Genomic DNA, 13,880 nt, shown 5'->3' on the forward strand with positions numbered 1-13,880 from the left:
GTGCCCCCCGAAGTAACAAAAAAGGGGCGCGAATGTTGCCATATGTGGCATAATTTTGCTAGTCATAAGGAAATTTTAAACATGTAACTGTGTATCGGCAGCAAAAAATACAGGAGTAAATTTTATTAGGGTTTCAAAAAAACGTTAGGGGGCGCGATTAAAAGTGTTATGAAAACTCGGGTCGCAAATACTTAAAAGTTGAGAAACTCTGGCCTAGTGTGTGCTTGGTGTGCCCTGTGGTGGGCTGGCGCCCTGCCCGGGGTTTGTTTCCTGCCTTGCGCCCTGTGTTGGCTCCAGCAGACCCCCGTGACCCTGTAGTTAGGATATAGTGGGTTGGATAATGGATGGATGGAACGAATCATCTGAGTTTCCATTATTTCTTATGGGGAAATTCGCTTTGCTATACGGGTGCTTTGGATTACAAGCACGTTTCTGGAACGAATTATGCTGGCAAACCGAGGCACCACTGTGTGTACATTGACAGAATTGTAACATCGTGTGTATAATACATGAGCACACATCTACATCCACACTTAAGAACTTACTGTATGAGCTGTGCCCTTCAGAAAGTCTTCAGCTCCCGTCACTTTTGTCACACTTTCTTATGTTGCTGTGTTAGAATAATGTGAAACTTATTTTTCCCTCCTCATTATCAATGCTGAATAGCAGAGAACAACAAAGCAAAAGCAGGATTTAAGACATTTTTACAAATGTTACTAAAAATAAAAAACTAAACTATCAATCACATTGACACAAGGATTCAGACCCTCTACTCGGTCCTTTGTTGAAGCCTCTTTAGCAGCAACTCCATCCTTGGGAGTCTTCTTGAGCTGACATGACAAGCTTTGCTCTCCTGACTTTGGGGATTTTCTGCCATTCTTCATGCAGATCCTCTCAAGCTCTGCCAGGCTTTGTTCAGAGATGGTCAATGTGGTTCAAGTCCAAGCTCAGGGTGGGCCAATCAAGGACATTCCCAGAGTTCTCCCCAGGCCACTTCTGTATTGTCTTTGCTTTGTGAACCTTTGGCCCAGTCCTGAGGTCCAGAGTGCAGTAAAGCAGCTTTTCATTATGGATATCTCTGGACTTTGCTCTGCTCAGCTTTCCCTTGAAGCTGTCTAGTCTCCCAGCCCCTGATGTACCACCACCATACTTCACCATTGGAATGGTATTGCCTGGTGTTGAACAGTGCCTGGCTGCCTCCAAATGTCATGCTTAGAAGTGTGGCTTTTAGGTGCCTTTCTGCAAATCCCAAGCAGCTTCTTTGTGTCTTTTACTGAGGACAGGCTTTGGTCTGAAGGACTGCCATAGTGGTGATTGTCCCTCTGGAAGTTTCTCCCGTCTCCACACAGGTTCTCTGGATCGCATCTAGAATGACCATTGGGTTCTTGGTCACTTTTTTTTTTTTTTTTTTTTTAAACCAAGGTCCTTTCCCAAATGATTGCTCAGTTTGATCAGGTAGGCAGCTCTAGGAATTTAAGAATTATTGACATGTGCTCTTGGGGATCTTCACTGCTGTAGCGTTCCTCAGGTCTCGACACAATCCCATCCGTCCCTAAGCAGTGCAGGCAGTTCCTTTGTCCTCATGGCTTAGTTGCTGCTCAGCTGTGGACCTTCTATAGATGGGTGTGTGTGCCTTTCCCAATATGTCCAATCACCTGAAATGGCCACAGGTGGACTCGCAACATCTCAGCGATAATCAATAGAAGAGGATGCACCTGAGCCCAAGCAAAGGGTCTGCACACTTGCGTCAATGAGTGGTTTACATGGACACACGTCACTAGGCGGGTTAGAGAATGACAGGAGTGTACCAGATATTCCTTGGCGACATAAAATCTTTTCTTGCACTATTTATAAGACTTACTTGAGCTAAATGTCCCATCATTACATTGCAGTGGGTTGACCAAATGGTTCGGATATCTGGCTCAGTCTGTGGCTGGGAGCAAATCATTGAACGAAAAACACACACTTGTACCACAGCCCTGCACCCGGAGACGCCGAGCCCGACAGAAAGGCGCCATATAAAAACTGCGAATCCCCACCGCTTGTGTCGTTCTAACAGTGAGTTTCCCCCTGGGATTAATAAAGTATCTATCTATCTAACAGCGTGTAAGCATCGCACAGGTGGTGCAACAGAGGAGCAGCACCGAAGCTTCTCGGTCCGTTTTTATGTAGCGCCTTTCCCAGCAAACACCATCCCAATGTAAAGTGCGTGGCTGAGCGAAGCCCCTTCTTAGTTCTCCGCTTCACGCACCTCGACCTTGGGAGCCGAGCAGTTGTGACAGAAAGTTGACGGCCACAGGTGCACAAGCGCTAAACCTGTTGCTGCACCAAATGTAACTTCCTTACATCGTGCCGTAGAAGTAACGCTTTTTAGCGGACGATGAATGTTCCATAAATCGTTACAACACAAAGACAGTTTGGACTTCACTATTTGGGTACTTTCTAGTACAGCATACCAGTACCTTCTTTGGACGCAGAAGGTGCACGTCCTAATAAGCTCCGTCCCCTGTACAGACAGCCTTTAAAAAGCGACACTGGCCCCCATCGGGGGGAGGATTGGGGGGGGCTTGGAGCGGCGGGATCATAAACTTGAAAACACAAAACATAAAGCTTGGTGATCTTTTGAGAACCGAGGAAGCAGTGCAGGAGCTCTGAGCTCTCCACCACGGACTACTCTCCAGCTGGAAGCCCCACTATACATGCAGACCAAAGCGGGGGGGTGGGGGTGATAACCAAATCAACGGGGCCGCCTCGAAGCTCCCAAAGCAGCCCGGCTGGAACTCCTCGCTCGGGACCCCCAGTTTAAAAGCCCTTGCACGCACGTCAGGCGCAGGCCTTTCCGCGGCTGCCCCTGTGTTGCAGCAGGCTGACAATCACAACAAAGGAAAGAAGAGAAGAAGAAGAACCAGCAGCAGCAGCAGCCTCGGCTCTCCAGCCAAATTTCAAACTGCCGACCTTTAGGCTTACCAAATCCCGTGCGTTTTCCATCAGCCCCTCATCCAGCGGCCCGAGTTTTTGTATTCGCCCGGGCGAATCTCAATTCCCACAGCCGAGAAAAACAGAACTAAAAAAGCAAAGTAAAAGCAAAAAAAAAAAAATTCACTCCTGCAGAGTATCAACAAAATTAACATATTTACAGTGCGCAGGCGCATTGCCCGCCTCCTCCAAGCGCTGATTGGCTGGGAGCGCCGTGACTCATCCGTCACTAGCCTCTGAGAAATGATTTGGCCCCCGGCGGCTGCCGTACTCGGTGGAGTAACAATTGTAACCGAGTGGAAACAACGGCCAGTGGACGGGCTCGTCGTGTTGCGTACGTTCGTGGAGCGGCGATTAGTACGAATTTGATCGAGAGAATGCCCGTCAGCTTACAGGCAATGGTCAAGTATTTATTATTATTATAATAATACAGATAATCATTAGGGTCAAGTCGCCAGTGCGCTTTATTCTGTTGTTTTTATATAAAGTGTATGTTTACTTGAGTGACAAATAATTTAAAGTGCCACTTCATAATACTTCGATCAGCTTTTGAAAATAATTAATTATTCTGTTTTGAAACCATACAATTCGAAACATATTGTGTAATCCTTGCATGGAATAGATGAAGGTCCGCAACCTCAACATAAGTGAAGGAATGCGAGAAATGAGGTTGGCAGCAAGGTGCCCCCGGTGATCTTGTAGGATGACCAACAGGAGGCAGCGTAATGATTCTTCAGAGCAGTGGACCTCAGGTTCAGATCTGGAAGACAGCAGTGCCTACAGGTTTTGTACCAAACCAGATTCTTAATATCTTTGTGTCTTACTTGAAGGTCTATTTGGATGGGATTGGTTTTACACCAGGAGGTGCAGGAAGTGGGCCGCCGTCAATCCATTCCTGCATTTCCCCCATTCTTGCCTGATGAGGACTGGTAAGTTAATGCATGTGTGCCGGTGTGTTCTGTCATTTCAGAGCACATAAGCAACCCATATTTATAAAAAACAATATGTCCGTATGCACATCTAAGGTGGTCCTTATGACCCTACAACCTCCCTACCCCCGCAAATGTAATATAAATTGTGCACATCCTACATAACCTCCCCTGTCACTCAGCACACATGACAAGGAGTACCAGCAGTTCACAACAGGTTTGATGCACAGGCTAACGTATTTATTACCCGAGGACCTCGGTAACCTAGGGTTATTTTTTACTGATTTTTTATACAAAGTAAAAGCTCCGAAGTTTTCACTGAGACATGAATGCACAGTCCATAAAAAGTTACTGACATGAGCGATTCAGATGGGACTAACATTACGGACGTCCTGCAGTGATGGTTACTAACCTCACCTCCTGGTTTCAAAGCTAATCCCATAAAGTTAACCAGCGTGGTAAGATTTCCAGCCCTTTAGTTTTATAGCTGCGTTCACTGCTTTGATTCATTGCTTCATTTTCTAAATCAGCTGCCAGTTAACTGAGATGCAAACAACAAAGGAACAATCATCTCACCATCTAATTTTTTTAAAACATTAGGGCAATCTGGACAAGAACAGGCCATTCAGCCAAACAGAGCCTGCCAGTCTTGTCCACTTAATTCCTTCAATTTAGCATCAAGTCGAGTTCTGAAGGTCCCTAAAGTCCTACTGTCCACTTGGTCACTTATTCTATGTGTCTGTGGTTCTCTTTGTGAAGAAAAACTTGCTAATGTTTGTGTGAGTTTTCACCGTAACAAGTTTCCAACGGTGTCCCTGTGTTCTTGCTGAACTCACTTTAAAGTCGCCGTCTCGATCCACTGGACTGATTCACTTCATAAACTGAAACACTCAAGTCAGGTCTCCTCTTCATCTCTGTAAAGGCTCAGATCTTTGAATATTCCCTCATAACTCTGGACTCCGCCTCGTCGCTCTTCTCTGGACCTTTTCTAGAATTGCTTTGTCCTTTTTGTAGTCTGGAGACCCAAACTGCACACAGGACTCCAGATGAGGCCTCACCAGTGCATATTAAAGCCTGAGCAGAACCTCCTGTGACTTGTGATGTAACTCCATTTACACTTGTGTGTGTTCATTGTCAAATATCTATGTGAGAAAACGCATTTGGAAAGAAATGGAAGAGGATAACAGCGCAGAGCTGAGAATAAGTAGGTCTGCTGTAAGGCTTCAATGTTGTGCACATCTTATCTTAATCTTAATGCTTATTGTGGTCTTCCATTAAAGGAAATAGTGCAGGGGTACTCAACTCTGGGCCTGGAGGACCGCACTGACTGCAGGTTTTCATTCCAGCCAGAGCCATAATCAGAAGGCAGGCCTAGCAGATAATGAAACATAGTATTTAATTCAATGGCTTGTTAGTGCTTTCATTCTTCCAAGACACATCTTTATGACATTGTAGATTTCGGCAACATTTAAAACTGAAATGCAGCTCTAAAACTAATATAGGCTAGTAGGGGGTGGGGGGGGTTTGAAGCATAACAAATGTGTTAATTAAATAAACTAAACCAAAAATAAACATAACAGTAAATGAAGGAGTTCTGATTAAAAATGAGCTTCAAGCAAAAACCTGCAGCCAATGCAGACCTGCAAGACTGGAGTTGAGTACCACAGGACTAACCCAAGGCTGTCAATGCAGCCCCCCCCCCCACCACTGCCTCCACTCAGTGACCCTCTGCAGGCCACAACTTCTGCCTGGACACCAGTTCCAAAAATTCAGAAACAATGTGCTGCACGTGTAAATTATATGGGATGGGCTTCCCTAAGATGAAACAAATGGACTCACATGCAATGGGGGCATCTTCTGGGCTTCTAAAACTACCTGTAATTCCACCCCAAACCACAAGTTGGCATTGCTGCTCATATCTTTCGCTGTTGTGTTGTAAGATCTGAAGACGTCACTGCTGCTCATCCTCTTTCATCCGGGACCCCCTTAAACCAAAGACCCAGCAGACGTAGGCAATCATAACAGACTTGTGTCTGTGCGAGATGTTTTTCTCCCTACTGGCGCTATTCTCTTTGTTTTTGTTCTTGTTTTGTGGTAAGTGGCCTGCCATTAATTGGGGTCCACCTTGTTGGTGGCCAACTCTTCTTATACATTTGTAATTTTTTTCTACATCTGCTTCAATGAATATGGCGTGTTTTCTTTCCGAGCCGGCACACACGTAACGTTAACAGTTAACCCAATGGAGTAGTTGCAGGAGGTCCCACTAGCTTCACCGGGCTACGTTTGCTGCTGCTAAAACCATTTGTGTGGTTGCCACGTATTGCAATGCAATGATATAACCAATGAAAATGTACACACAAATTATGTACACTGTGGTGGGTTGGCACCCTGCCCGGGATTGGTTCCTGCCTTGTGCCCTGTGTTGGCTGGGATTGGCTCCAGCGGACCCCCGTGACCCTGTGTTCAGATTCAGCGGGTTGGAAAATGGATGGATGGATGGAAATTATGTACAAAAGTGAATTTAACACATCCCAGAACCCCAAAACATGGCAACTACTGTATAAGCAACCAGCATCAAAAACAGCAGATTAACTTAATGCAAAACAAAAGCTTTATCAAACAGTTTGAAGTCCCCATAAAATGGAATACACCTGGGCCACATTTGATTTGCAGAGAGTTTTAATGCATTTAATTGATTTTAAATTTGATCAGATGATTTATAGAACTGTGACCTGATATCTGCAACACAAAATTGTCATAAAGGGGAGCAGACTTCAAAACTAAGACGAGGACTTCACTGCTCTGCCTACAAGCAGTCCTCACCCCAGGCAGCCTGACACCAAACACAAAAGACAGAATTTGAGGCCTGCACAGGCCCTGGCTTTAACATTTCAAACAACACTTCAAAAATTCAAAACAGATACAAAAAAATGCCCTTCAAAAGAGAGGATACCTGTAAACCTCTGGTGAAGACAAAGGCACATGAAGAATCTTTATAAATAAGGAATTTATTTATAATGAACAAAAGGAGAACAACAATGGCAAAGAATGGGAAAAAAGGTAAATAAAAAGGGGCATGATTAAAAGTTAAAGAAATTCAAATCTGATAGCTGAATGCAAAAATGTAATAAACAAGAGGTAAAAATCAGTAACCAGAAATGAAAAACTAAACTTACATGAGGCTTCATCTGAACTCCTCAACCCTCAATGAACCTCTGAGAGACTGAAATCATCAGCCAGAATATAAAGGTAAAGCAATTTAATGGTAGCCCCGCATCTTGGGGAATTCCACTCACCGAAAACAAGAAGAATACCCAGAAAACATAAATAAATACCATACAATATTTGGAAAAAAAGATAAAAATAAAGAATGTGAAAACTAATCTCAAAACAGCAAAAGTGATATGAAAAGGAACATAACCGTAAGCCCTGGATGAAACATGACAAAGCCCAAGGGATTGTGGGAGTCGCCCTATACTGTAGATACACTGTAGGCAGTGCTTATTTGTATAAATCGTGATTTTAATGATGAGCCGTGTCGACAGTGTATTTGAGTGTATGTTCTAACACGTACTGCAGATCTGTGCAAATGTTAAAGGTTAATAAATAGCTTACAACATTCTGGAATTTGTTTTAAGCTTGTATGAATGTCTGATCTTCATGAAAGAAAGACAATTTTGAAACATGTTGGCTTGAAAGACATCACCAAAATTCAACCATAGAGGTATTTTTAATTCAGTCCCCCTTCTTATATGTTGGCTTTAAGATTTCAGACCACTGCAGTGTTTCAAAGTTTCTGTGATTGTTTGTCCCTAAAAATTATGAGAAGCCAGTTGTGCTCAAAGTAGACACTAATGTGTGACACTTGATGGAATCTAATGTGTTTGATAAAGTGGCAGGATGATGATCATACAGTACGAGAACAAACAAAACGCCAATGCAGAAATCCGCCATTCCTGTTACTAGTTTGCAACTTTCAATCCACCTGTTGTATGAAATGGAAAGAGCAAGTGGATCAAGCACCAAACCAAATGAGCCAAACAGAATGTCAGCACCCACCTTTAGACACCACGTTGAGTCCATCCTCCTGCAAATGCATGCTGGTAAATGGAGGAGAACTGTTGGACAGGGGAACCTGATCAGGTGGCACCTGGTGGATTTCACTAGAAGTTTGTGTCACATGCATTATGTGCCCATGGCCACGTGCAAATGAAAACGAAGAAGAACAAATCAAATGGCACACATACTGTGGGGTCTATCGCTTCATACAAACTGCACAGTCAAAGTGTGACCACATTCTGCCAGGTCAACATTGTGGTGGTGATTTGTGAAATGTGGCCACCTCGTAGTTTTTGCCCTGATTCTAAGGTTGGGCCACTTCTGCAGGATGTTATGAGATCATGTCTGCTACAAGGAAATTTCCAAAGCCAAAGTAGTGGGTGTAAAGGCTGTGATGCATGCCCCAACCTCAGATGATATGCCAGTCTAATACAGGGGTACACAGACACACATGGCCACTCATATTGTTCAGCCTAGTTGTGTTTTTACCACAGAGAGATCACACAAACTCCCATGCACTGGGAGATGACAACAGCTATACAAAGTAAAAGAATGATTACCTGGATGGCACCGTGGCATTACACCAGTAGACTGAGTCTGAGAGGTGGGAAATTGAAGAAGCAAGCAACACAAACAGATGTGTGCATGCCGCTGATTCACAACGTGTTATGTGTTCACACTGTGAACACTCTTGGCAATCCTTCTGTATACCAGCAACATCTGCAAGATCTTCTTATGCAGCCATTTCCATTCTGAAGTCGCCTTCCTGTGGCAGAGTCTCAGGGCATGCAGGCCAGTTAAGCTTATAGTATCTAAACAGAACATAAGATAATGTAATACAAAGTGAGGTGACTGTCACGATGAGCAGCACACAAATATGGCAACATGATGTGAGGCCTTGAAAAAGATCCATAAACCAGGCCAGGACCTCCCTTACCTGGCCTAAAAATAGACCCAAAGGCAGCCTGACCCCAAACTCTACTGGTCTGCTTCTGCCTACACAGGCCTAAAAGGGGTTTTTGGCTTGAAAAGTTCAAAATATAGCTTACAAAGTTAAAAAAAAATGCTCCTCTAGGGGAAGGAACTATATACCATCTGGCTAGATGACACAAGTCCAAAACAAAAATCTTTTATAAAATACATATTCGCAATTGTAAAGTAAGGCAGCAGCGTGTGGTGATTCTGATACCAAAATGTCAAAAACAGGTGAAGCCTTTAAAAAAAACCCACAAAAAACAGGCCTAACTGGCCTGCCCCAAAACAGAGGAATCTGACCCTAAAAAATGGGGGTCTTGCTGCTATAAAGCCCCAAACAAAGACGACAGGCAAAGTAATTAGAAATGTCCCAAAATAGATGAAGAATATCTTACCAAGGAGAGAAACTGTGAAAAACTCTGGCATTAAGACAAGATTATAAAGGAGGGTTTTATTTTACAAAAGCCATATATATATCTTATATATATATTTCTCTTCTGGTTTGTCCTGCTTCCTGTTCAAAAGCGGTCCCGCCCACAAGCAGCCAACACGGCATTTCTTGATTCCTATTCCTGCTCTTCCAAACTTCTCCACGCTGCCTGAGGCCTCCCATACACCCCCACGCCACTTTTCTCAATTCCTATTCCTCCTTCGGACTACCTGCTCCTCTCTCATGACCCCATTGGTGTCACGTCACTGCCCTCTATCTAGCCTGATCGCATGACCTTTCACTTCAGCCATGCGTGCGCCTGGGAGTCTTTTCCGTAGCCTGATACAGAAAGGTACTCTGTCGACCATTGGCATTGGTTTCGCTCCTTGCTATTGGTTTCACTCCTTCGTATTTTTGTTATATTGCGACGGTTGTTTCCTAAGCCTTTGTTATAAAATGAATGACAGTATCTTCTATGTCAATGAGTTTTTGTACAACGTCATCTCTATTCCAGGATTCAGCAACTGCCTGTTCCTATCAGTGGGTTATTTCTTGACACAAACGATTGACAAAGGCAATGCACTCTCACTACAACATAGGGCAGTAGATTTCATTGCATCACATTGGGACAGATTTGGAGACATTCTTCCTGTTGTTCTTTCCAATGCAAGTCAAGACAAGACTCATCGTTACCCAAATACATACAAATATTATTGAGTGCAAACTGATCGCTATACAAAATTCTGAAACAATCTTCATTCCCAGAATCTCTCTCCTTCCTTCTGACACCAGTCTCCCTTTTAAATTTAAATGCACACAATTCCCACTCAGACTCGCCTTCTCCATGACTATTAACAAGTCCCAAGGACAAACGTTTGCAAAGATTTGTCTTAATCTACAACAACCAGTTTTCAGCCACGGTCAGTTGTATGTGGCTTTTTCTAGGGTTAGATCTTTCAACTCATTATCTGTCGTCTCCACCAAAACACCTGTGCACAACTGCGTCTTTCAAGAAGTACTTATTTCTTCTTGATTTCTGAATTCCTTTCTCACCGTTTTCTGTTCCTTGATCTTACACTGGCGTCGGCTAGTATATATATATGTATATGTTGCACCAACCACAAGTGTTACCTGGTAGGTAACCACCCATACAATCAGTTTGTGATTCAGACTATGAATGCCATGAATATATATATATATATATATATATATATAGTAACAGCTATCCCGACCACAGACAGACATGACACCGCAATGTCCACAACACACATATTTATTATACTATTTACAATTTTGCACTCAGTCCTTGGTCCTTCAGGCCGCCTCCACTCCTGCCTCGTAAGCTCCATCCTCTTCCACCCGACTCCGGCTCCTCAAAGGGAGTGAGGCGGCCCCTTTTATCCTCACAGGTGGTGCAGTGGTAGTGCTGCTGCTTTGCAGTAAGGAGATTGTGGGTTCGCTTCCCAGGTCCTCCCTGTGTGGAGAGCGCTTTGAGTAGTGAGAAAAGCGCTATATAAATGTAAAGAATTATTTATCATGCCCCGGATGTGCTCCAGGTGCTTGGTGATGATTTTCTGGTAGCACTTCCTGATGTGGCTGAAGTGCTGCCCTCCATCGCTCAGGAACCATCCAGGCAGCCCCTTGGTTGGGCCACGGACCCCCACAGGGTTGAGCTTCCCAGCTCCGTATCTATGGCCCTTGATGGAAGTTAGGGGGGCTCCCATCTTGTGCCCAGGGGAGATATTGACCCTTTCCCAGTCCTTCCATGATCCAGGCTTCCCGGTGGGGCAAGGTCCCTGGTCGTCTGCCACACTATATATATATATATATATATATATATATATATATACACACACATACAGTCGACCCTTGATATACGACCGGCCTGACATGTGAACAACTTGCTTTACGACCAAAATTTTTGTTTTGAATTACGACCAACATCTTGCGTTACGACCCGAATGTGGTCACGTGTATCCGCTTGTGCGATTGTAAACAAACAGTCGAGAGCATTTGTAAGCGTCAGTCGGAGCCGAGATACATGTGTTTGTGGACATAATTTCGGTCAGTGCAGTGATTTATAGAATTTATTTCGATAATTACTAAGGAAGGAAGCGAAGGTAATGAAGGTAAAGAAAGTGATCACAATCGAAACGAAGAAGGAAATTGTGTGGAAATATGTATAAGGAAACTCCTTCCAAACAATAACCACCTTCCATTTCATTCTCCTCCTCCTTCCTTCCTGCAAGCCAAAGATGTCAACTTAAATGGTGAGTACAGTATGAAATTGTTCTTTCTGGTAGGCTAGGCACTTTTTATAACTTTTTGGTTAGTACATTAGAAAAATTATTGGTGTTTTTGGTAAATTATGCACATTATACATCCGTTTTTTATTAAAAAAAGTTAAATAAGTGTTGCTGTGGGAGGTTCGGGCATTTCCATTATTTCTTATTAGAAAAATAGTCTTGACTTACCAACTTGAGTTACAACCAGCCCTCGCAAACGAACTGAGTTCATAAGTCAAGGGTCCACTGTATATTTATATATATATATATATATATACACACATACAGTGCATCCGGAAAGTATTCACAGCGCATCACTTTTTCCACATTTTGTTATGTTACAGCCTTATTCCAAAATGGATTAAATTCATTTTTTTCCTCGGAATTCTACACACAACACCTCATAATGACAACGTGAAAAAGTTTGAGGTTTTTGCAAATTTATTAAAAATAAACAAATTGAGAAATCACATGTCCATAAGTATTCACAGCCTTTGCCATGAAGCTCCAAATTGAGCTCAGGTGCATCCCGTTTCCCCTGATCATCCTTGAGATGTTTCTGCAGCTTCATTGGAGTCCACCTGTAGTAAATTCAGTTGATTGGACATGATTTGGAAAGGCACACACCTGTCTATAGAAGGTCCCACAGTTGACAGTTCATGTCAGAGCACAAACCAAGCATGAAGTCAAAGGAATTGTCTGTAGACCTCAAGGCACTGTATATATACACTAGCTGGGCCCCACAGCTCTGTCCACATATTAGTGAAAAAGGACAGTGAGGAGGGCCCTGCCCAGCTCCCCACTCCTGACGTCATGCTTCCCCCTCCCCTCAGCCCACAGCCTCTGTCTCTGATTAGTGCGAATAAATCGCTCCTGCAAGCAAACTCTGATTCTTAGCGCAATGAGAGAAGTCTCAAAATCAACCAGAATGTTCAAGCAAATTCTAGAAAAAAAAACAATCTGTTAAGTTGTTCTCTCATTCGCTAGCTAAGCGGAGGTAAGATACGCCCCGAGGCCCACTGCATGTCTCTCAAATTCGCACAAATAAATTACTACCGTAGGTGCACTATGATACTTAGTGCAATGAGAGAAGTCGCAAAATCAACTAGAATGTTCAAGCAAATTCTAGAAAAAAAACCCGCTCTAAATCCATTAAGTAATTCTCTTGTGAAATGTGGACAGACATACAGACAGTTGTTGCATTTTATATATAGTACTGTATATATATATATATATATATATATATATGTTATATATATATATATATATATATATATATAGCAGAAATGCCCAAAGGAGTAAAAAAAAAAAAAAAAGAACCAAAATGACCGTCCTTAGCGAACAAGTCCTTATCCACAAACCAAAGGCTAAATCCTGAGCAAAAATCACAAAGCAATATTTATGGAAATGAATTCCAAACTTCACTCAACAATGAACCAGACTGGACACACTGGCCAGCCTTCTTTTGTGGTGGGAGGGGATGACCCTGCCCCTTGGGATTCCACTCCCAAAACACAGGGGACACGATGACATTTAAAGTGACAGTACATAAATATTCTAAAAAACAAAAAAGCAACAATACTGGACAGAACCAAATTGTAACCAAAACAATTGTGCTGAAAAATGAACGAAAAAGACAAGGAAAAGGAATAGAAACCTAAGGCAGGTTAAGGAACCCTGGCTAAAACGTAACAGAGAATTTGTCTTCAATGAAATCAACACTCCAGAACCAAAGACAGAAGCAAGAAAATTTCAGAAAGTCGATACTCACACTTGTGCTCTCTCCCGATGACAACGAAACACAGAAAGGCGCTCTCTCCAGCTCCCAAATACATACGTAGGCTGAGGGCGGTCCTTCAACGCTGATGTCAGGGTGGCTCCGCCTCCTGGGGAATCCAACCACAAACTGCATGGAACGCAGGGGAACAAATGATACGTAGATAGCAAAAAAGAACACAAAAGACAAACTGTAAATGCAATGAATACTTGGAAAAATAATATTTTACAAAAAAACAAGACACAGAAAAGGAAAATAAACATACAGTGGTGTGAAAAAATATTTGCCCCCTTCCTGATTTCTTATTCTTTTGCATGTTTGTCACACAAAATGTTTCTGATCATCAAACACATTTAACCATTAGTCAAATATAACACAAGTAAACACAAAATGCAGTTTTTAAATGATGGTGTTTATTATTTAGGGAGAAAAAAAATCCAAACCTACAT

At 42.9% G+C, this 13,880-nt stretch overlaps 1 protein-coding gene across 3 annotated transcripts in view; it reads right to left on the reverse strand.

Moving 5' to 3' along the window:
- The window catches only part of mbtd1 (mbt domain containing 1), a 62,495-nt gene that overhangs the window by 46,335 nt on the left and 2,280 nt on the right, over nucleotides 1–13,880 (reverse strand). The window contains exons 2-3 of one of the 3 annotated variants that reach the window (XM_051918799.1): nucleotides 13,426–13,560; nucleotides 8,525–8,776 (exon numbers count right to left, since the gene is read on the reverse strand). Coding sequence is in view for 2 of the 3 variants with exons in the window: in XM_028818346.2 (XP_028674179.1) it covers nucleotides 2,968–2,988 (21 nt within the window). In the remaining variant the exon portion in view is untranslated. Of the gene's footprint in view, nucleotides 1–2,967; nucleotides 3,137–8,524; nucleotides 8,777–13,425; nucleotides 13,561–13,880 lie in introns of those variants that run through there. The other 2 variants (XM_028818346.2, XM_051918798.1) reach the window with 2 other exon arrangements.

The sequence above is a fragment of the Erpetoichthys calabaricus genome, chromosome 14 (genome assembly GCF_900747795.2).
Source record: "Erpetoichthys calabaricus chromosome 14, fErpCal1.3, whole genome shotgun sequence".
NCBI classification, from domain to species: Eukaryota; Metazoa; Chordata; class Cladistia; order Polypteriformes; family Polypteridae; genus Erpetoichthys; species Erpetoichthys calabaricus.